This window comes from Citrus clementina, unplaced genomic scaffold (assembly GCF_000493195.1).
Source record: "Citrus clementina cultivar Clemenules unplaced genomic scaffold, Citrus_clementina_v1.0 scaffold_7, whole genome shotgun sequence".
Lineage (NCBI taxonomy): Eukaryota > Viridiplantae > Streptophyta > Magnoliopsida > Sapindales > Rutaceae > Citrus > Citrus x clementina.
Genome location: NW_006262075.1, coordinates 21,035,764 through 21,057,323, shown reverse-complemented (window position 1 = coordinate 21,057,323; position 21,560 = coordinate 21,035,764). Strand labels below are relative to the sequence as shown.

Below are 21,560 nucleotides of genomic sequence, written 5' to 3'. Positions count from 1 at the left end.
ATACAAAGGAAATATGAGATTGTAATGAAATAAACATCGAAAATTATTTTTCATTTACAATAGCTATTGACATTACAAATGATTTTGAGCCCCAAAATATCGGTGAATCTAGACAAAGGCATGATTGGCCTTAAAGGACAGAAGCAATTCAAGCATAATTGACTTCTCTCGCTAAACAAGAAGTTTTTAGGCTTGTTGTCCAGACACCTAAAGATGTCAAGCCCGTTGGATATAAACGAATTTTTGTAAGGAAATATAATGAGTACAATGAAATCACTAGATACAAAGCGTGACTAGTTGCACAAGGTTTCTCGCAAAGACCTAATATTGATTATAAGAAAATGTATTATCCAGTGATGGATACTATTACGTGTCGATTTTTAATTAGTTTAGCAATCTCAGAAAGATTGAACATGTATCCTATGGATGTAATGATTGCATATCTATATGGATCACTTAACACTAATATTTACATAAAAATTCTATAAGGATTTTAAATGTTGAAATGTATAAATAAAAGGATCGTAATTTGTGTTCAATCAACCTACAATGGTCCTTATATAGACTGAAACAATTAGGATGCATGTGATACAATCGTTTAAGTGAATATTTGACTAAAGAAGGATATAAAAAGGATCGTATTGCCCATGTGCATTCATTGGAAAATCTGAATATGAATTTGCAGTTATAGCAATTTATATTAATAGCATGAATCTAATTAGAACTCTCGAAGAACTTCTAAAAACAGTTGAATATTTAAAGAGACAATTTGAAATGAAAGATTTAGAGAAAATAAAATATTGTCTCAACCTGTATTTTAAGCAAAAAAATAAACAAAGTACTTATCCATCAATATGCTAATATTGAAAAAACCTTAAAACTTTTCAATATAGATAATACTCATTCACTAAGCAATCATATAGTTGTTAAGTCTCTCGATCCTAAATGGATCCATTCTGCCCTAAAGAGGATGATGAAGAGATACTTGATCCAATGGTACCATATCTAATTGTAATTAGTGCTTTATTGTACCTAGCTCAATATCCAAGACCGGACATTGCATTTTCTTTAGATTTTTTAGCGAGATTTAGCTCAGCACCAACACGACGACATTAGAATGACATCAAATATATCTACCAATACGTTCACAGAATAAGAGACTTAGGGTTATTTTATTTAAATGAGCCAACAGAGAATCCTAGTTTTATTAGTTATACAGATGCATGCTACTTCTCTTATCTCTGTAAAGCCCATTCACAGACAAGATATGTTTTCACTTACATTGGCACGACAATTTCATGATAATCCACTAAGCTTACTTTCATTGCCACCTCCTCTAATCACTTCGAGATCCTTGAGTTATATGAAGCAAGCATAAAGTGTATTTTGTCGCGGTCTTTTATCTATCATATTAAAAGCATGTGCAATTTGACTTCCACAACAAATGTTCTAACAATTATTTATGAAGACAATACTACTTTTATTACTCAAATTAAAGGAGAATACATCAAGGGAGATAAAACTAAATACATTTCACCAAAATTCTTTTGCACTCATGAACTCTAACAGGATAAGAAAATTAATGTCAAGCGAATACGCTCCACTGATAATTTTACTAATATTTTTACTAATGCTTTGCCCTAATCAATATTTGAGAAGTTAGTTCATTGTATTGATATGCATAATAAATTAAATTTGATATATGATTTTTGCGAGGACATTTCATCAGAGGGAGCATATCTTTCACAAAAGAATTCTGTAGTAACAAAATGATAAATCCAAGAAGAATTGGTCTAAATGGTGGCTTCATATTTTGTGAAGAGAAAAGTCCCATATTAAAAAATTGATATCCCTCCATCCGTTGTTGCACCTGTAAGATACTTAGTTTGTGAAATAATCAATAACAAAAAGCTAATGAATAATACGCTAGTAACAAATAACAAGCTACTAGAAGTATTTGGTTTTATGCTAAAAAAAATTCTTTAGTTATAACAAAAATATCGCTAGCCAATTTTAGAGTTTGATTGTTGATCACTAGCAAATAACAATACGCATTTTGACGCCTTATCTCACTTCCTCAAGCTGTCCGTTTGAAAGACGTATCAAGTTTGCAAATGTGAGTTCATTTTTCAAGAAATTTGAAAGAGGAAGCCAGCCAAACTGCACATCGCTCGAACTCAAAAAAAATATATATTACGTCTTGGTCCCAAGCCCCATGCTATTATTTTACTAACTCTGTGTGCTCGGACTCGGAATAGCTAGGCTATAAGAAAGTCTATTAAGAACAGATCTTCCCAAGTGGACCTACATTTTGTGGAAAATCACATTCACATCGATTCCAATGGGTAATTACATGAGGCAATTTCATATGCACCTGTCGGAACAGTTAAAATGAACACATGAAAGACAATATGAGATAAAACTGCAAAACTTCCTGATCAATGAGGAAAACTTTCGACGATGGGCAGGTCTAAATGGGCGGGCATTATATGTAAAAAGAGGTAAACAAGCTTTGTAAGGTCATGGGTGTGCCTTGCAGGAGCATGCCATGGTAAAGACCCTCCAAACCTTAAATGCCCATATAGTGATTCAGATTTGCCAATTTTCTAAAATCAGAATCAACCATCAAACCATGTATGTCATTCCAACCTGCATGAGATTCGAGTGGGGTACGCTAAGATTTGCAATCCCTCTTCTGCAATTCTTTCTTAAGAAAGCATAGAAGTAATTTATAACTAGCTTCTTAATAAACCATGAATCCTTTCTTGCTCTAATGTCTCCATGACCGAGAAGATAAACAACCCCAGACTCTTTAGCCTTGCGAATAAAAGACAGCTCCCTTTCCAGACTCTGTTCAGAGTCTGCAGGCAATTCAGGCTTCACCTCTTCGGAGGTGCTTGGTTGCGAAATGGGCTCATTTTTTTCCTTATATTCAGCCAGGAGAGGAGCACCAAGTGAGTAGACACTTCCATTAGGTGCTATGAGAACTCTCGAGCAAGATAAATCATCCTCAGAGTCTATATCATCGTCTCCATCACTCTCCAATGACCGTTCCTGTGCTTCCCGACGAATGAATTTCTCAAGGCTCTCAATCAGCAGCTGCTCAAATGTCTGGTGATTTTCTTTGCGAACATCTTTGTAGCCATACCTGTTACAAGTAGTAAAATTCAATATTTAGGCCAAAGATTGAAGAAGGGAAAAGTACTATTTGAAGAAGGGAAAAATACTATCATCCCATGAATGTAATGTATATAACACAGGTACTCACTTGGACTGAATAATAATTTTTTTTTAAAAAAATACAAAGATATATGGGAGCAAGTAAACAAAGGAGAGGCACAGTTAGCCACTTAATATTTAACAGCAAATTCCTTTCTCCATATCATTAAATCATTTGCTACTCCAGTTGGAGATAAGGTTATGGAATAAATGGCCAGCTGTACAAGCATGTGAAAGACACACTCATACAGAAAACAACAGCTCTAAATTTGCAGGAATTGAGCATTTACCTGGCAATGCAACGAAATATGTGGTAGCTTTTGGGGCAGACTCGACGGAAGAGGAACCTTTCACTCTGAGGCACTACAGGAACTGGAACATACTTTATACACACAAATATAATCATCGAGTGGATTGCTGGAAGAGTGGTGAGAAAATGGCCAAAGATTGCGGGTATTCCCTTAACCAGCTCGTTGTAAAGCAAACCAATTCCTGGAGCTCTAATTGTCCCTAGGTTGCAGCCTAATTCCCGCATCAAATCCATAGACAGTTTTTGCTTAACTTCAGTTTCATACTTAAGCTTGCTTCCATAGTTCCAGACAAACATTATAAAAAACATAATTATGGCAAAAACCAGAATTATCCAACTACCATCTCCAACACTCCACAAAACTGAAGAGAAAAATGTCAGTTCAATCCCCAAGAAAACAACCACAAAACTCAGCACAATAACAATATTTATCTGCCATATAAGAAGCATAACAATTGTCACCAAAACTGTTGTCATCATCATGACTCCCAGCTCAGCAATACCTGTTAAAAGAATTCATATCATTAATTTATATTCTTGTATATGTTACAGAAAAAAAAAGAGAAGAAACAAAAAAGGAGAATAAAAAAGAAGAATCAATATCAAGATCCACTCATGCATTCAGTTTAGTGACAAGGTCTAGTTGCCATCTTATAAAGATGGCACAACTTGTCCATAATTTCTGTGTAAGACCACAAAATAAAGAAATTATTTGGACAAACTTACCATAAGGCATAGACAATAGAACAATCTGTTTAGTACATATCAAAAAACAGACAGCATCTACTCATCATGGCAGCTAAAGGAACTACAATCAACGAAAAATAAACATCTATCATTTGCTTAAAGTTCAAAATGTAAGAAAAGCTAGGCTCTCTCCCCCATTCACATAAACAAGTACTTAGAAACAAATAAAAGAAAAGGTACCACCCAACTAGCTTCAAAGTCATGACAATTTACCGATGCATCCAATAGCTTGCCAAACCATCTCTTGGCAGTCAACGAGCTGGAGTTTGCCTAAAGCCAGCTTACCAAGATTATGTTTCTTTTATTCAATCAGTTAAACTTTGATAACTACAGCACTTTTGTCAAACATTGAATAGTTATAATGATATAGGGAAAAGATAATATGTTCATCACTGTTAGCTTCTTTAAAAAAAAAATAAATAAAAATAAATTGTTGTCTCATTCACTTGATACAGTTAACTTGAACCATCTATCCTCCCATTTTACTAACCTTATCTCCACTCCCATATACTAATTTGTTGCATTAAAAAAGAAAATGAATCATTTGATAGTATTAAGAGTTCATAACTATTTTCTTCCAAATGAGATATGCAATATTTGACCAAGTCTTTAGCAATAAGCTAAACTAACATCAAGTACTTCTATGAACAGACAAATTTGTGCACTGTAACCAAGATAAAAGCATGGTCAGTGAATCTATAGCTGTAAACTATCAGAAAAAAGTGTCAAACACATTTTTCCCCTCCGATAAACAAATATGCAAAAAAGAGACATACATGTATGTACTGTTGGATACACAAAACAAGCCCCTTACATAAACAAGGTAACAATCAAACCAAAGCAGACTGCTAAATCTAGCATCAACAGGTAGAAGTCTGGACAAGGAAATAGTATGGTTCATGAATTTACAATAAACAGAAAATATTGTCTGGAATATCAGCAAGTTGAAGCATCCCTCAAGATCCCACATTAACACAAACAATTGGCAATTTGCAGAAGATAGGATTTGCAAGTAAACAAAATCAAAGCACCAACAATGTATAACACGAGATGCATACAAAAATTGTGAACCCAAAAAAAAAAGGAGGAAGCAGTACCATAAGCATTTCCCATCTCAGTGTTGCTTGAGATAGAGCAGACGAACACCAGGCAAACAACCAACAAAAACCAATTGATGACTGGGATATAAATCTGACCCATAAATTTTCGTGAGGTATGAATGATTTTAAGACGAGGGAAACAACCAAGAGCAGTTGATTGTTTTATACAAGAAAATGTTGCTGTTGTCATTGCCCGACTGGCAATCAGTGCAGCTATGTTGGCAATGAGAAGGACAGGCCAGAAAGCACCACCTGCAGCCATAGAAGAATTGCTTAACACAGACCTCCTGCTTCAAGAAGATAATAAGAAAATAGTCCCAAAATGACGAGGAAGACTAAGAAATCCCGGCATCACAGATAATATCTAAGATCCCATGAAATACATCAGGAAAACAAAAATCCTATAACTGCAAAAATTTGTCCCATTTTGAAAGCAATGAATGGATCTCCTTGATTGGCGGAGATAACATGTTAAGCTTACTAGGAATTGATGAAAAGAAAGATTGCTCAGCTCCAGCATGGTTATCCATAAGGTAAGCTGCTTGACCAAGATAACCCAACAGAAGACAAGGTAAAACGAGAAACACGAATGTAAGCTGCAAACAACCACTATCAGATGAATCAGAGATACAGCTATCAGAACGCCACTAAAGAAAAGAGCAGCAGCAAAAGTGCTGAGATATAACAAATCAGCAAAAAAGTGTAACAATGCTTAATCCATCTTTTTTTTTTTTTTGGCATAATTACCTGAACCGACCGCACTGAAAAATAACAAAGATCTGCAAACATTGCCTCAGAACCTGAAATGAAATCAATAAGCAGAAATTGTAAGGGTGAAAGAGATGGTTTAGGATTCATGTTTTCAACCATCAATTTCATATTTCAATATCGTATTGGAAAACATGCAAACACTCTTCATATTAGCATTGATTGTTCATCAGACACATTAGTGCATCAGTCCATACCGTGTTAATATGCAACTAGAAAAACATCAGCTCACATGGAGAATATTTGGCAACATATTGGTCCGACATATTTGTCATAAGTGGATGCACAAATATTGCAGCTCATGTTTGGCACAACAATGTATTACCAGTATAGACTTGGAGAGTGGCAAGACTGAAATCTAGCCAAACCAGTCATAAGATTTTTCCAAATTGTCCTTGTTGATATTGACACCATGTTCTAACTTAAAACCGGGCTCCATTACATTTCAATCTTGGTGATCCAGGTTTCCAACATGAATTTATGTCTTTATGAAAACTAACTCTGATAGTTTCTGCTTAGAGACAAAAATTGGAGCAGTTGATGCAAAAAAAAAAAAAAATACTCATATAAATATTCTCTTCAAATTAAGTTCCTTTTAAGATTATCATCAGAAGCAGGCCCTTAAGTTAAAATTCAGAGGGCTCCAGTGGCCAGAGTAATCAAAAATTAAGAAATGCCGCATAGGTGATGAAATGTCCCTCAATGCAACAAATCAATTTAAAAATCATATGCATACGACAAAATATAGCACGAATTTCATCTGGATTGCTATTTTACCTGTTGCACAAAGAATACAGCCCCCAAGGGCATACCAGGCCTTAGTTGAGTTCCTCTTGAAGAAGTAGTATATGTGAACGGGATTAAATGCCCTCCAGACACTGCTGTCATATTTGACAAGGTTGTAAATTCCAATGCCAGCAAGAGAGCAAAACCATACAAATAAAGCAGGGCCTACAGCCATTCCCACTTTGCTTGTCCCAAACTTTTGTACACTAAACAAAATTACGAGAAAGGCAACTGAAATCATCACCACTTGATCTGCATCAAAAATAGAAAAAGAGGAAGCAAAAATAATCAACTCAATAACGTAGCTAGTTTGCCTTAACTACATTCTGCAGATGAAAGATCAAAAGCAGCTCAATCAGGAAAAGAGGGGCAAATAAATAATTGAACAAGACAGAATTTGACACCAGAGATTCGGTTGAGGATATCAGATTACCTTGGTTAATTGCACCCACTCCAACCTTTAGACCACCAACAGCTGACATTACTGCATGTAGAAAATAAACATATAAAGACCAACGCACAAATGCAGAAATCCGTCAAGACTACATATTTCCTTTTATATAGCTTGTGGCGCTGCTAAAAGCAAAAAGCATAAGGAGAGAAAAAATAAAATAAAATAAAAACCTGACATTGCCGGCGTAACAACCCCATCAGCTATCACCATAGAAGTACCAGCTAGCACTAACATCAGAAGCAGCCGTTTAAGAGTCAGTGAAGTCTCGAGTCTTTCCTTGATTTTTAGTGATCTCTCGAGTTCAGGGGATGGCACCTTAAGTCTGAAGCTTGATATACGGGCATCAGAAGGAAGCTGATTTGGGAGAAGACTGACTTTAGCATGACGACAAATCAGCGAGTACAATGCAAAAGTACCACCTGCAAAGAGTTAAAGTAGGGTTCACACACACATTCAATAGATCACAGTTGAAGAGATGATGAAAATAAAATTGAAAAAGGAAGTTAATAAGTTACTACATCCAGCATACCTTCACCATCGTCATTGGCCCAAAGAACAACAAAGACATACTTCACGAGCGGAATCAAGATTAAGGTATAAAGGACGAGAGACAATGCCCCAAGAATGTCTTCATTATCATTAATAGGTGCCTTGCTGAACATCACATCAAAGGTATACAAAGGACTCGTTCCAACATCACCAAAGACAACTCCTAGGGTCTGAAAAGCGAGTATTATTTTCCTTCCCACACTAAATTCCTGTAGTTACACTTACAAAAATCAAAACACAACATAATAAAAATTACAGGAACACAGAGATGTGATGATAGATCAAGGGGTCACATAATTGAAAATAATCATCAAAGTAGCAGTGGTAGTATTGGCGAAAGAGAAAGAAAACAATGCAGATTGCAGCAGCACCTCATAGTCATTTCGTAGAGCGCCGGGGACTTCAAGAGCTTCGACATCAAAGGAGTCGATGCGGGGCCCAGTGCGAATCAGGCGTTGTTCGCCATTGTCTTCGTCTTCGGAATCGCCTCCAGTGCGATGTCCGGAATCACCATCCTCTACTTCATCCTCATCCTCATCGATCTCCGATTCGTCGTCGTTTTGGAACACCCACCTTGACTCCGTTGAGTCCATTGATGACAATCCCACTCCATTAGTGGCTTCCAATCCACCACTTGTCTCTTCCGCCATTACAATTTACACCGTCTCGCTCTATGTCTCTTTATCGATTCCAATTCCCAATTTCTCTCGAAAAGAAGATATTATTCTTATAATAAACAAAATCACTCTTAATTAACGCATATTTTTTTTACTTTACAACCAGATTGAAGATTTTAGGGTTTTTCTTTCTGTCTCCTTTTTTTTCCCCCAATTTCAGTGTAGAAGAAGAAGGATAAAACCCATCACGCACTCGGCACAGGGAGAATAGAAAGGGAAACGTTGCGTGTTGTTGCTTGTGTTTGTTTTGTGCGTATCTTCGAAAATTAACTGTTGTTGTTGGTTAACTGCGACATTACTTTGCTTCCCTTGAGAGGCAACACCGTAATTCCAATTTTGCCCTCCTTGAAAGTTCCTAATACCGGCATACCGCGGTCAAACTAGTCCAACTGTCGAAAAACTGAATATTTGGCCATGATCAGTTAAATCAAATACAATTCCCTTACGTACATCCATTAATTTCTGTCACAGTCTCAGTTAATTTGTTCAATCTAAATCTGTCAATCAAATTTTGTTGCAGAAATAATACTTTCTTTTAATGGAATAAATGAAAAATAAACTTTGATAACTGTAAACTTCTTAATTAGGATTTTGTATATCACCTCCATGATGCGCAATTGTCTAAGGTATCGTTTATTTTTTGGATTGGATTGGGAATTTTGGGGAGTGGAAATCCTAGGATTTGGAGTGTGGAGTGGGAGTGGGAGTGGGTTGTTTACTTACACTGGAATGGAAGTATGGAATGGAGATCAGAATCTAATTTATATGTTTACTTTGTTTTGGATTGGGAGTAAATAGTTTCAAATTACAATTTTATCTTTATTTAAAGAATTATAATTTTTAATTACAAAACTAATAAAAAATATATTTAATGAATAATATTTATTTTATTATATTTGTAAATTTATTATAATTATTAATATTCTTAATTATGAACAATAAATTATTAATTGTAATTTTAATATAAAATGAAATGTTATTTTATTTTATTTAATATAATTATATTAAATTTATTATTATATAAAATAATAATATAATATTATTTAGTACAAAATTAATATTTTCTTAGAATAAAGTATTTATTATTATTATTAAATAAATATAGTACTATTATTTTTAAAATAAATATAATAATATTATATTTATTAATTCTCTATTAATATAATAATATTATTTTAAAATAATTTTAACTTAGAATCAATGTAAATTATTATTTAGTTAAATATAATATTATTATTTAAATAAATATAATATTATTATTTTATTTTATTAATTATAAAATATAAAATAAAAAAAAGGGTAGAAATGGGAGAGGTGGGAGTGGATTCCCACTCCCACTTCCCACTCCAAAAATAGGTGGGGTCCACGGAGTGGGACTCCCAATCCCTCCTCATTTTAAGTAAGTAAACGTTGGAATAGGAAGAATTCACATTCCTCACTCCCACTCCAACAAATAAACACAACATAAGAGTTTTAGCAAAAGTTAAGAGACATTACAACGGTGTCCGAAGTGCTTTTAGTTGTGGCTATCAAAGGCCAAGAAGTGCTTAATTATTTGTAGGAAAAAGTATTAATTGTTTTACTTTTTTCTGTCAGGAATTGTGAGAAGGAAAAAATAAAATAAAATAATATAGCAGTTGAATTTGATGACAAGTTCCTCGGGCTTGGGCTTGTTTTAGGAAACGAACATCTTGGGACATGGTGCAGGAGTCCAGATACTTATGATAGTTAGCCCCGCATTATATCTCATCACTCTCCACTAATCATTTTATATTAACATTTATTTTATCATTATATGAAATGACTTAAAAAATTAAATAATTTTTATAACACCTAATTAATTTAATTTTTTAAATCTTAATTTCTTTCAACTTTTTAAATTATTATTATTTTCTCAAATATTGTATATTATATTTTTGTAATCATGGAAAAATAAATTTACAATACTCAATTGAAGATTATGAAGAAGTTTCAATTTTTTTTTAATGGTTATGGCAGTGATGGATAAAATTTTTTTTAAAAAAAAGAGAGATATAGTGATTATAAGATTTTTTTTTATTATGAGATTTTTTTATAAAAAGAAATAGATTTATAAGTTTTATGTGGTGGGTGCTTAGAAAAAAAGATAAAAATTATAATAAGGTAAATTCGGGATTAGGTGCAGTATGTTAAGAGATAAAGATTAGTTTAAATTTTTTAATGGAATTAACTGGCAATTAGGAGGTGGTGAGATATAATAAGAGATTAAATCTTACCTCTTACCAACTCATTGCATATTCTTATTTCTTAGGCCCATTAAAAATATTGTCTCGTATCCCAGGAGCCTACTTTAGAATATGTGAACGAGATTTTCTTTTTCTTTTTTTGTGTCAATACTAACATATTATAATCATATTTAGTTTTGATATATTTATAATTAGACATCTATGAAGCTATCAATTATATAGTGCGGCACAACCTCAATTTTTATTCTTATTAATTTAATAGAGTGCTACATTTACTCTATTTACAAATTTGTGGAAAAGAAATCTACTGTTATCTAATTATATTGAGAGAGAGAGAGAAAAAAAATATCAATACAAAGTTGAGAATAGAACTTATGCACTCATGGGTTAGGTGTCATGGACTCAAGACTTTTATTATTTGACATATAGACAAGGATCCTCTCCTTTATCTTATGTTTTTTTTTTAAAGCTATTTGAACCCACCAAATTTATGCCTATATTCATTCTAAAAAATAAATTCATTATAAAAAAAATTCAAAATCTCAAAATTATCTTTCACTAATCTTTTTCTCTCTATCTCACGACTGCATAGTCTCCCTTTACTTTCACATTATGTAAACTAAATTCTCAATTTTACTCTCTTTTGGCAATCTAATATGTTAAAATCAAACTCTGGTTTTGATATATTTATAATTAGATGTCTACAAAACTATCAATTGTATTATGTGACACAACCTAAATTTTTATCTTATTAATTTAATAGAGGGATACGTTTTCTCTGTTCACAAATTCGTGGAAGAGAAATCTACTCTTATATAATTATATTAAGAGAAAAAAGAATCTCAAATAAGGTTGAGAATAGAACCTATGCACTCAAGGGTTAGGTGTTAGTGGATTCAAGACTTTTATTATTTAATATATAGACAAGGATACTCTCCTTAATCATTTATTTTATTTAAAAAAATTTATTTTATGAGGCAATTTGAACCCACCAAATTTATGTCTACACCAATTTTAAAAATAAATTTATTATTAAAATTTTAAAATTTCAAAATTATCTTTCACTCATCTCTCTATCTCTCTATCTCACAATTACGCAGTTCCTCTACTTTCATATTGCCTTTATTAATAAATCATAGTCTCCATTTCATGTTTTCTATATCTAAGAATTTATTTTCTTGATATTCAGTAGCTTTTGTTGTTGGTAAAGATTAATTTTTTTTAATATTCATTACTTTTATGACTGAAAAAATTTGGTGATTTTCATTTTTGAATGATGAATTTTGAATCTTTTAGTTTATGATAGCCAATAATAAAACTAATTATTTTTTATTTGCAATTAAAAGAAAATACATGAAGAAATTGATGAAATAAGGAATTGAGAATGAGAAAAGAAAAAATAGTTAATTAAGTAATTTTATCAAAAATTATTTTAATAATAAAATTCTTAATTAAAAAAAAAGATATAGAGAGAAAATTAGTGAATTCAAATATTAACATTTTCATCTTTTTTTTTTCCGTCTCTCATAATTTAATGAGTGAAAAGATTAAACTTTATAATTAGTAAGATTAACTTTTATAATTATTTTTTCGTCATTTTATTTACAATTAAGCCCAAGAAAGAAAAAATTAGTAGAGGTAATCCTTGATTATATAGTCACGTTATTTCGTCAATTTTCCTTTTGGTTTCGTAAGCACAAACGTCAACAAATAGTGTCAAGCTCTTCAACTTTTGAACTTTTGAAACATTTCAAAAAAAAAAATAATTTCATCGTCGAGTTAGTTTTTATGAATCTTCTCAATTCTCATGCAAAACCAAATATGTAGCAGACACCAAGTTAGACTGACCAACTTTATAATGCTATTTCCATTTTAGAAAAACATACAAAATGAAAGCCAACTTAGTTGCAACACAGGACAGCCGCCATCCGGACCCACTTAGTGGCAACATAGGACAGTCGCCATATGCACTTACCTTGCAGAAGAATCTGTGTGGGATTACTCCGGCAACTTGGCATGAGACAGTTTACTACAAAGTAGTGGATCACAAGGTTCATCGACTTTTCAATATTAAAATTGAGACCCACTTTCATCTATGATTTTATTTTGAGACCCGCTGCTCTATCACATAACAAAACATTAATGTATTGCCTCCCACACAAATTTTTCTCATTTCACACAAATCACATAACCTTGATTTGTATTTGAATTTTTAAAACATTTTAGCTAGATTAAGTAATTCGTGTTTAACCTGCAATTCGAGCACCTAAATCTTCTGGAGTTGAACCGAACCTAGACGCGGATTTTGCCAGCTCTACTAAGGCCAATATTCAAATAGGACTAAGTACAAACGGCAGGGTACATTTCTGTTAATATGACAACGCTATAAATTTAAGTGTAAATACGTAAAACGTCATGGGAGGTCCCAAGAAATTAGCCGCAATAAAATAATTATGCAGGTCAACAGAGCTGAAATATCATCAAAATCAGTTTCTGTCTCGCTCCGTTGTTTTTAGCAATTCCGGAATACAAATGTCAAATCCCGACGAATCTCGTCCGATTCGGCCGGAATATCCTGTACAATACACCGACCCGCGTATTCCGCTCACGAATCTCTCGGCCGTACGCACGAGAATGGAATCGCTGCAGCAGTTCTTATTGGAATCGATAAACTCAAACGCTCTCATTAGTCAACATCAAATGAACATGGTCTCCTCGGAAATCGCCTCAGCCATCCACCAAGTTATCGTCAACGGTTCCGCTTTACTCGCCTGCTCGCCCCAACAACCAACCCTTCAACAGCTTCCCCCAGATCCCAAAAACCCGGAAACCGGTTCAGAGCATGATATCGAATCGGATTGCGAAATCGTAGAGATAGATGCGGTTGAGTTGCTGGCTGAACACATCCACTTTTGCGATATTTGCGGTAAAGGGTTCAAGCGGGATGCGAATTTGAGGATGCATATGCGAGCTCACGGCGACGAGTTCAAGACGCCGCAGGCTTTAGCCAAACCCGAAAAGGGAAGCGTTTCGGGGCGAAAAACGAGATTTTCGTGCCCGTACGATGGTTGTAACCGAAACAAGAAGCATAAAAAGTTTCGGGCATTGAAGTCAGTGATATGCGTGAAGAACCATTTCAAGAGGAGTCATTGTCCGAAAATGTATTCCTGCGATAAGTGCCACAAGAAGAGTTTTTCGGTTGTATCGGATCTGAGAAGTCATTACAAGAACTGCGGGGAAAGCAGGTGGAAGTGTTCGTGTGGGACGAGCTTTTCGAGAAAGGATAAGTTGTTTGGACACGTGGCCTTGTTTGAAGGGCATATGCCTGAAGTTGAGGTGGATGAGAAAATGAAGCATCATGATCAGGATGTTGTTGTTGTTGGCGATGATGATGACGACGATGAAATGGTGGATGATATCGATGATGATGGGTTATCATCATTTGAAGGGTTGCTTGGTCTTGATGGGTTTGGTTCATTCGACGATTTTTGCTTGCAAGATGTGTTGGGGGACGGCGGGTTCAGCTAATGCTAAGAGCAACGTACTTCGTTTTGGTAACTGAAATGATTAAAGGTGGGTTTTGTGATTCGACTGTTATTGTATTTTGTTAATTCTTTGGATTACTTTTGAAAGACTTGCATCGTATAGGGATTTGATTTCTTTTTGTTTCTTTTGATGACTAGAAGAAATAAAGTTGTATCATGATGTTAAATTGCCATGGCATTAGTCTCATTTCCATCAACAGAATAGTTTGTGTCATAAATTTTTAGGAATCAAATTCTGAAGGGTAGCGCTTTTCGGAATGCCTTTACCGTCACATGCATAACTTGCATCTTTTTGGTGATGGAGATTCAGTTCAGTTCATATATACAGTACAGTAATTGTTAATTCCATATTTCCATTAAGCTAGAAAATGACTTTTTTAGAATCTATACTGCTGAGACCTGAGAAACAGATGCCAGTAATTTATCAGCAGAGTTTTGAAATAAAGATCAATGAAGTATGAACTACTTCAGTTCAGGGTCAGAAAGAAGTGTTATTTTTTTCTCCTTTTTGGGTATCATGGTCATAATATTGTTGAAGGATGTATGAATGGAAGGAAATAGTGGAAGAAAACCGTGACAAATGGTGGAAGCTGAGTAATGGAGGCGGAATATATGACCAGGGATGGCAATAGGTTAGACATCGGTTGAATCTACTATGTTTCAAATTCTATCTATAATAAAAATTGAGATCCGTATCCGCTCCATATCCATAATGGATTTTAAAACTCAATCATAAAATAACAATAATTTTGTTAGAAAGAAAAATAAATACTAGTATGTATTGGTAACAATTAAATTATATAATTTGTCTAAAAACATTAATAAATATTGTAACTTTTGCTTAGGGGTGTTCGCGGATCGGATTTTACGGATTGAACATCAATCCATATCCGATCCATGATTTTACGGATGATAATTTTTCAATCCAATCTAATCTACGGATTGATAAAATTCAATCCAAATCCAATTCATACATCTGCGGATCGGATGCGGATTTGACTCAATTCATATCCAATCCATACATCTGCAAATCGGATGCAGATTTGACTCAATCCATATCAAATTCACCATTTTGCGCATTAGTTTTCGAATTAAAAATTTTTAGTTCTCTCCAACTAATGAAATAAAAAAAATCTAATATAAAAATAATTTTGCTACCAATTAAATTTAAAATTGAATAAAATTTAAATAAATTAATTATTTAAATAAAGCTAAAATAATACATTTAAAGTTTCAAAATATAACACATCAAGACTAATTATTCAAATAAAGCTATAATAATGCGTTCAAAGTTTCAAAATATAACATACCAAGCTTAATTGTTCAAATAAAGCCACAATGAATTGAAATGGCGAAGTTTTGGAAACCAAACACAGTCTGATCCTTCACCAGGGCTGTTGCGCCTGTCGAAAAGTGGTGATTACGGAGCCGTCCACAATGGGAACCAGGAGAAGCCATACGGGTGGCGATCTTGAAGGTTGTGATAGTGAAATTGTTCAGCTAGAACTAGTGAATGTGAAGTGGCTCGATGAACTTGGGAAAGAAGATGGCTTACTCTCGCCGGAATCGCGCGGTCAATGTCCTTCAAATCTGTGTCGAGAGTGTATCCAACCAGTATTGAGTGTTGCTAGTGTGTGTGACGGCGGGAAAGTTTAGGATTTTTTGTTTGTAAATTGTTGGTGACTTGGCGTTATGTTACTTTGCTTTTGCTAGTGCGTGTGACTTTACTTTTATTTTATTTTACAATTTTTACAAGTTATATTTGTATATTTGATTATTTAATTATTTTTCATTTTATATTATTATTGGGTAATGGTTAAGATATGTTATAGTGCTTATGTAACTATGTAATGTCACATTTATAATTTTTTTAAATTAAATTTATAATAAATTTTTAATTATATATATATATATATATATTTTTTTTTTTTTTGCGGATTCACGGATTTCTGCGGATTTACAGAAGTAAATCCATATCCAATCCATCGACTGCGGATTTTTAAATTTTCAATCCACCAATCCATGGATTAGATTTATACGGATCGGATTGAGCGGATCGGATTGGATTCTGAACACCCCTAGTTTTGCTTTTACACCGAAACAAACAAATAATAATAATAAATATATATATACTTCAAATTTGAAGTTTGAAGAAAACGTTGCATTTGATATTATTACTTGCTATACCCGTGATTTTTTTATGAGGGGAATAGAATACTTGAATACTGTTGTAGCCTAATGCGTACTTTACTACTTTTCTCCATTCAAAGGTACGTTACGTACGTATCTACCTGCTATATACATATGCATATATATATATGTGTGTGTGTGTGTGTGTGTGTGTGTGTGTGTATAAATACTTGGAACTGCATGCACCAATTTAAAGTTGTATCAGATTAGAAGTGGTAGCTCTGAAAGAAGTTTTGCCAAAAAAATTAAAAATATATATATAATTAGCGCAATCTATGAATGATGTTGGTTTCATTAGAAGCACTAGCAATGACAGGAGCGGATTATGTTGAATGGGGCATGGATGCTGAAGAATGGGAACGAGACGATGACTTGACGCCACCACATTTGCTTGCTGAAGAAGAAGAAGAAGAAGAACATTCGGCGTTGCCATCAACCCATTTTTCTGAAGATGAAGATGATTGTGATAGTATTAATATTTTTGAGACAACTTGGTTGTTTTCAAGTAATAGTGCTGGTGATCGAAAGGATAGTGAAGGAAGAATTGTGGGAGAATGGGTGAGGTTAATTGTGAAAGCCGTCATCAAAATGTTGACAATAATTAATTGTACCTTGTGAGGATATATCTCGACTCCAGTAGTAATTTGTTAAAAGCTCTTTTGAGTTCATTTTTAACTCATGATCATGTGTGTACATAATAGCCTTGCAATTTTTGTTGAAGAGATTAAATGGATAGAATGCTCCCAAGAGTATGTATTGCATTTAAATTGTTTATCATTTTCCGACATCCTTCAAGGTTCAATCTTCCATTTGAATTCTTATGAGAATACACATGTATTGATCTGTGTGTTTATTTATATTAGGTACTTTTGAGTTCATTAATTCATTTACTCATGAGAATCATCAAATGATCAATAACCATGTGGGTATCAGCATATAGAAGCTTTAGTTGCGGTATTAAATGATAACTCGGAGCAGATTTACTAGCTACCAGGTAATGAATAAGAAGAATATACAAGAGAAACTTGGTGCTCCAATCTAGAATATACAAGAAACAGAGCTAAAGCTGTGAGAAAATAAACAGAGAGAAATCTGGAAGTGCTATTCCGATCCCAGATCATGCTCATCTTAATGTATGCTTCTGAAAAATAAAGATAGCAAAGCAAACATACTATGATAACCAACTCTGTATCAGCAGAAATCTATCTCAAATTAGTTCATAAATCTCCCCTACAACAAAGAAATGATTGCAATCGTGCCAAAACTTAAGAGCACAAAAATCAAGGCAAAATTAGTCCTCAAAACCCTCTTGAATTCTTGTTTTCCCCTACATACAACTCTCATCGTATCTACAAATAGCTTAACGGTTGCTAATGCACTACAAAACAAGCTTATCAAAAGAACAATGATTTCCTTATTTTCCATGTGTACCTGATTATCCAACATCCTTTCTGCCGTCATTCTGCAAAGCAATAAGCGTTTTGTCAGAACAAGAACACTCTACATGCTTGCTTGCAGTCAACACAGACAACCCAGCAAGTGTAGAGAGATAGAGAAAACTAAGAGGGAAGAGGTGAAGATAAAGCAGAAATGATAAATAGAAACAAAAATACAAGTAACACAAGATACCATCATGTGCCGTCTGTGAGTAATAAGCTTGTTATATGGGTGTGTTCAAAATATTTATGTCTCATTGACGCAAGCCAGGCAACATTTTTAATGTCGAGTCTAACTTAGGGTTAGGTGAGAGACCCCAAACCAGAAAAAATTAAACTAGGCTGAATTGGCCAAAGAAATTAGGTACTCGTATGTGCTTAGACTTCGTGAATTGTGATAAGACCAGCATAAGTAAGCATGATGATCAACTAGGCTTAACTCAGTTTAACCCTTTTGATCAAAGGTGTGTCCCACCTAGCATGAGTGCATTCCACCCACCCATCCCATGATGAGGAATATCTGCGCCGGCACGTTCATAGATATAGTTATTTTTAGTTTGAAGTACAACCCACAATAGATTAAAAAAAAAAATTCAAATCAAGAAGCATGATCTAGTTGGATAAATAATTGGCCCTCATCAAAGCTTCAGAGGCAGCAGAAGGCAACAATTATTTTGGGCCAAATTCAAAACCACTCAAATGTTGTTTAGTCCTTATGAATTCATGCCTAACTCTTTTACAGTTAACATCACGGGAATTTGTAAGACTAGAAACATAACTCTTAACACTCATTAACCTGCACTGCTATTGTCTTAGATTTGAAATTACTGGCCTCAACAGGTTTGATGAACTGCTTTGTCTACAATCAATTTAGCAAATACCAAGCAATACCTAGTTATCAAGTACCAAAAAGGATAAACAATATGCATCCAAAGTAAGCATCAGTTACCTGAGAAATGCGTTCTCCCTCTCTAAAATTTCCATTTTTGAGGAAACCAGTGATTTCCAAGACATGATATCTTGAATGTTTTTCCCCTGCAATGACAACAATATGTAACCTAAAAATAAAAATAAAGCACAGATGCTAATTCATTGAGTAACTCAAGAAAAGGATGACGGCATTGATGATTCACTTACATTGATGTCATTCTTATCACCAAGATTCATCAAATCTGATCTTATGTCTTTTAGTAGTGCACCCTTCTCAGCAAGTTCCTTCTCAAAATCAGTGAAAATACTCCCATACCTTGAGTTTAACTCTTCCAGATATTGCTCCAAGACAGACAAACTCAAATCCAGTGATCGCACCTTTTGCATTAATATTTTAAGAACAGAGTCCCCTGGCATCCTGCTGACAGGCGGCTGCCGCAGTTCTCCAACTGGATCACCCATGTCATTGACAGGAGCATTGTGTTTTGGTGCAGAGTCATCGGGAGCAAATCCGCTGTCACTTTCCTTAACAAGATTTTGATGCAGACCATCGAATTGAGAATTTGTCACCTGAGAAGCAATTGTCCTCTGCTCCTCGGTTGATTCCTCTGTTGCAAAGAAATTATCTTGAACAGAGATCAAATCCTCTAGCATGTGCTCAACAGCATCCACTCCATACACTTGCAAAGTACTCAGAGTACAGTAGAATTCTGAGCCATAATGGCTAAGCAAAATTAATTTCAGATAACGCACCCACTTCGGCTCCTTAAGAGTGAACCTCTGGGCTTGTTTTACATTTTTGGCAGTAAAATTCCCAAGTAAAACCCATGATTCGGTTGGATAAGCCAAACTACCAAATAACTCAAAATCCTTCAACTTGGAGGAATGATGCTCAAAACTTGCAATCTCAATGGTATCTACTAAAGTTTCCTCAGAAAGTTCTATGATCACGAATTTTCTTTCAGCAGAGCATGGATTGCGAAGGTACTTGTCCATGTCTTTACCCAGGATGTTAGATGCCCCCTTTGCTTCCTTGTTGACAGCCAAGACCTTAGCTCCCTTTGAAGCAGAAGCAAAATTATATTCTTTCCCACCAGGCTCTACTCTGAGGCCAGCTTGGTGAATTGCAGGCTTTCCCTTGGGATTAATTGCTTTATTTTTGAATTCATCTAAACGTACTGGAACATCACGAATGAATCTATCACTCTTAGGTATATCCTTTGCAGATCCGCCAGCCAAACTAAGATTCTCTGACTCAACTTGCAAATTGACTGTTGTAGTATAGTTTTCATATTCTTCTTTAGACTGCTTTTCACAGCACGAGTCTTTTGTATCAGCTCGTCCAGAGTATGGACTCCAATTCCAATCCGCAGCAGAGAGACAGCACATATCATCTCCAGGCAAAAGACCTTTGATAAATCTGGGCTCAACGTCTAGCCAGCATGTCTTATTGTTCGGAGTCTCCGATTTGCCTGCACCAAGTATTAGAGGGAATAGCTGATTGGTAAACTGGGAGCACATTGACTAGAATTCAAACAAAGAAAATCGTGCATCAGATGACTGCACATGTTAATCCACTTGCCAAGAGGACACAGAGTGTAAGCTATTAAAAAGTGAGAAAGCATTAGATCCTATGTAGCCTCCAGCACTAATAAAAAAGGAAATAGCACTAGCAATATTTGTTATATAGCCATTGTCAAGCATCAACTAAATGGTAAAATAAGTTAACGAGATTTGATTAAATTAGGAAAAGCAAAGCATACCTCTGCAAGCATGAGCAATGGAAAAGAAGAAGGAAGCCCAACAAAAGAGAAGTAGCAGATTAAAAGCTTTTCTCCCAAGAAAAGCTTTACGAGACCTCTGCATTGCTCATCACTGCAAAGGCATATATCTTACATATAGTTATATAGATCACAATAAATAAATAAATAAATAAAAACCAAGGGTAATCCATCAAATCATAACAATAATAAACAGAACCCAACCCAAGCGAGAACAGGATTTGCGTAAGCATTATTCGTGTTGAAAATTTGAAATTGAAACTTAGTAAAGAGACAAATTTGCAATTGCACCAGTTATTAAAGAGAGAAGTAGTATTTAGTATTTACCTGAATGGAAAGAGAGCGAAAAATCGATGATCTGCGAAATGGAGTAAAATTAGGGGGTCGGCTTTATTTCTTAATTCCAGTTTCAGACACGAAAGCAGAGGAGACGTTTTTGGCTTTGGACAAAAACTTGTTTGTTTCATTTTTGTGTTTGATTGTTCGTAGGTTATTTATATGCCGATGCGATGTTTTCATTTTAGCAATGGAGTGATGTAATAACTGAACTAATTTTGTTTTGGCACCAACAAATAAGCGTTAAGAAAGATAAGAGAATCTGTTTATGTTTGTGGCGTGGGTCTGTCACTGCCTGCCACGTGTTCGCCAAATTGGCATGGTGAATGTTGTGGTGGTTGAGTCTGATTTGGTAGTGGAAAAGCATATTATTATTATTATTACTATTTTAGAACTGCTTTAAAGTAACTGAATTTCTAATTAACTATTTTAGAGCATATTTTTATAATTATAATTTACACAATCAAAATTATAATATATTTTTTATTATTTATCACTTTATATATA

General features: G+C 34.4%; 3 protein-coding genes across 4 annotated transcripts; 1 reads left to right on the top strand and 2 right to left on the bottom strand.

Annotated features, from left to right (window-relative positions):
- Nucleotides 1-2,090: 2,090 nt before the first annotated feature.
- Nucleotides 2,091-8,867, bottom strand: LOC18037330 (potassium transporter 7). Its single transcript, XM_006428154.2, has 10 exons — nucleotides 8,305-8,867; nucleotides 7,914-8,142; nucleotides 7,555-7,803; nucleotides 7,364-7,414; nucleotides 6,922-7,182; nucleotides 6,124-6,176; nucleotides 5,858-5,972; nucleotides 5,374-5,628; nucleotides 3,510-4,032; nucleotides 2,091-3,148 (listed from the first exon to the last, which is right to left on the bottom strand). The coding sequence occupies exons 1-10, from the start codon at nucleotides 8,581-8,583 to the stop codon at nucleotides 2,626-2,628; spliced, it is 2,538 nt and encodes an 845-aa protein (XP_006428217.1). The 5' UTR covers nucleotides 8,584-8,867; the 3' UTR covers nucleotides 2,091-2,625.
- Nucleotides 8,868-13,230: 4,363 nt separating this feature from the next.
- On the top strand, nucleotides 13,231-14,582 carry LOC18037811 (zinc finger protein STOP1 homolog). The gene has a single exon (XM_006428153.2). It carries the CDS (start codon nucleotides 13,368-13,370, stop codon nucleotides 14,361-14,363), a length of 996 nt encoding a protein of 331 aa, XP_006428216.1. The 5' UTR covers nucleotides 13,231-13,367; the 3' UTR covers nucleotides 14,364-14,582.
- Nucleotides 14,583-17,498: 2,916 nt separating this feature from the next.
- On the bottom strand, nucleotides 17,499-21,252 carry LOC18037431 (SUN domain-containing protein 3). 2 transcript variants are annotated; one of them, XM_006428151.2, is made up of 5 exons: nucleotides 21,045-21,252; nucleotides 20,700-20,811; nucleotides 19,144-20,408; nucleotides 18,956-19,041; nucleotides 17,499-18,032 (listed from the first exon to the last, which is right to left on the bottom strand). In XM_006428151.2, exons 2-5 carry the CDS (start codon nucleotides 20,800-20,802, stop codon nucleotides 17,801-17,803), a joined length of 1,686 nt encoding a protein of 561 aa, XP_006428214.1. In that variant the 5' UTR covers nucleotides 20,803-20,811; nucleotides 21,045-21,252; the 3' UTR covers nucleotides 17,499-17,800. The 2 variants fall into 2 exon arrangements, with proteins under 2 accessions (XP_006428214.1, XP_024035813.1); XM_024180045.1 differs by having other exon boundaries at nucleotides 17,950-18,032; nucleotides 18,956-19,064.
- Between the last annotated feature and the right edge of the window lie 308 nt (nucleotides 21,253-21,560).

What these genes read in the sequence shown, in the direction of transcription:
- LOC18037330 (XM_006428154.2), bottom strand. Translation starts at nt 8,583, where the DNA reads ATGGCGGAAGAGACAAGTGGTGGATTGGAAGCCACTAATGGAGTGGGA. An exon ending in TTTCTTTTCATCAATTCCTA is followed by an intron (nt 5,629 to 5,857) that starts GTAAGCTTAACA and finishes CTATGGCTGCAG; the next exon opens with GTGGTGCTTTCTGGCCTGTC. An exon ending in ATATTTCGTTGCATTGCCAG is followed by an intron (nt 3,149 to 3,509) that starts GTAAATGCTCAA and finishes TACTTGTAACAG; the next exon opens with GTATGGCTACAAAGATGTTC.
- LOC18037811 (XM_006428153.2), top strand. Translation starts at nt 13,368, where the DNA reads ATGTCAAATCCCGACGAATCTCGTCCGATTCGGCCGGAATATCCTGTA.
- LOC18037431 (XM_006428151.2), bottom strand. Translation starts at nt 20,802, where the DNA reads ATGCAGAGGTCTCGTAAAGCTTTTCTTGGGAGAAAAGCTTTTAATCTG. An exon ending in CATTGCTCATGCTTGCAGAG is followed by an intron (nt 20,409 to 20,699) that starts GTATGCTTTGCT and finishes TACTTGGTGCAG; the next exon opens with GCAAATCGGAGACTCCGAAC. An exon ending in AGGGAGAACGCATTTCTCAG is followed by an intron (nt 18,033 to 18,955) that starts GTAACTGATGCT and finishes ATTGCTTTGCAG; the next exon opens with AATGACGGCAGAAAGGATGT.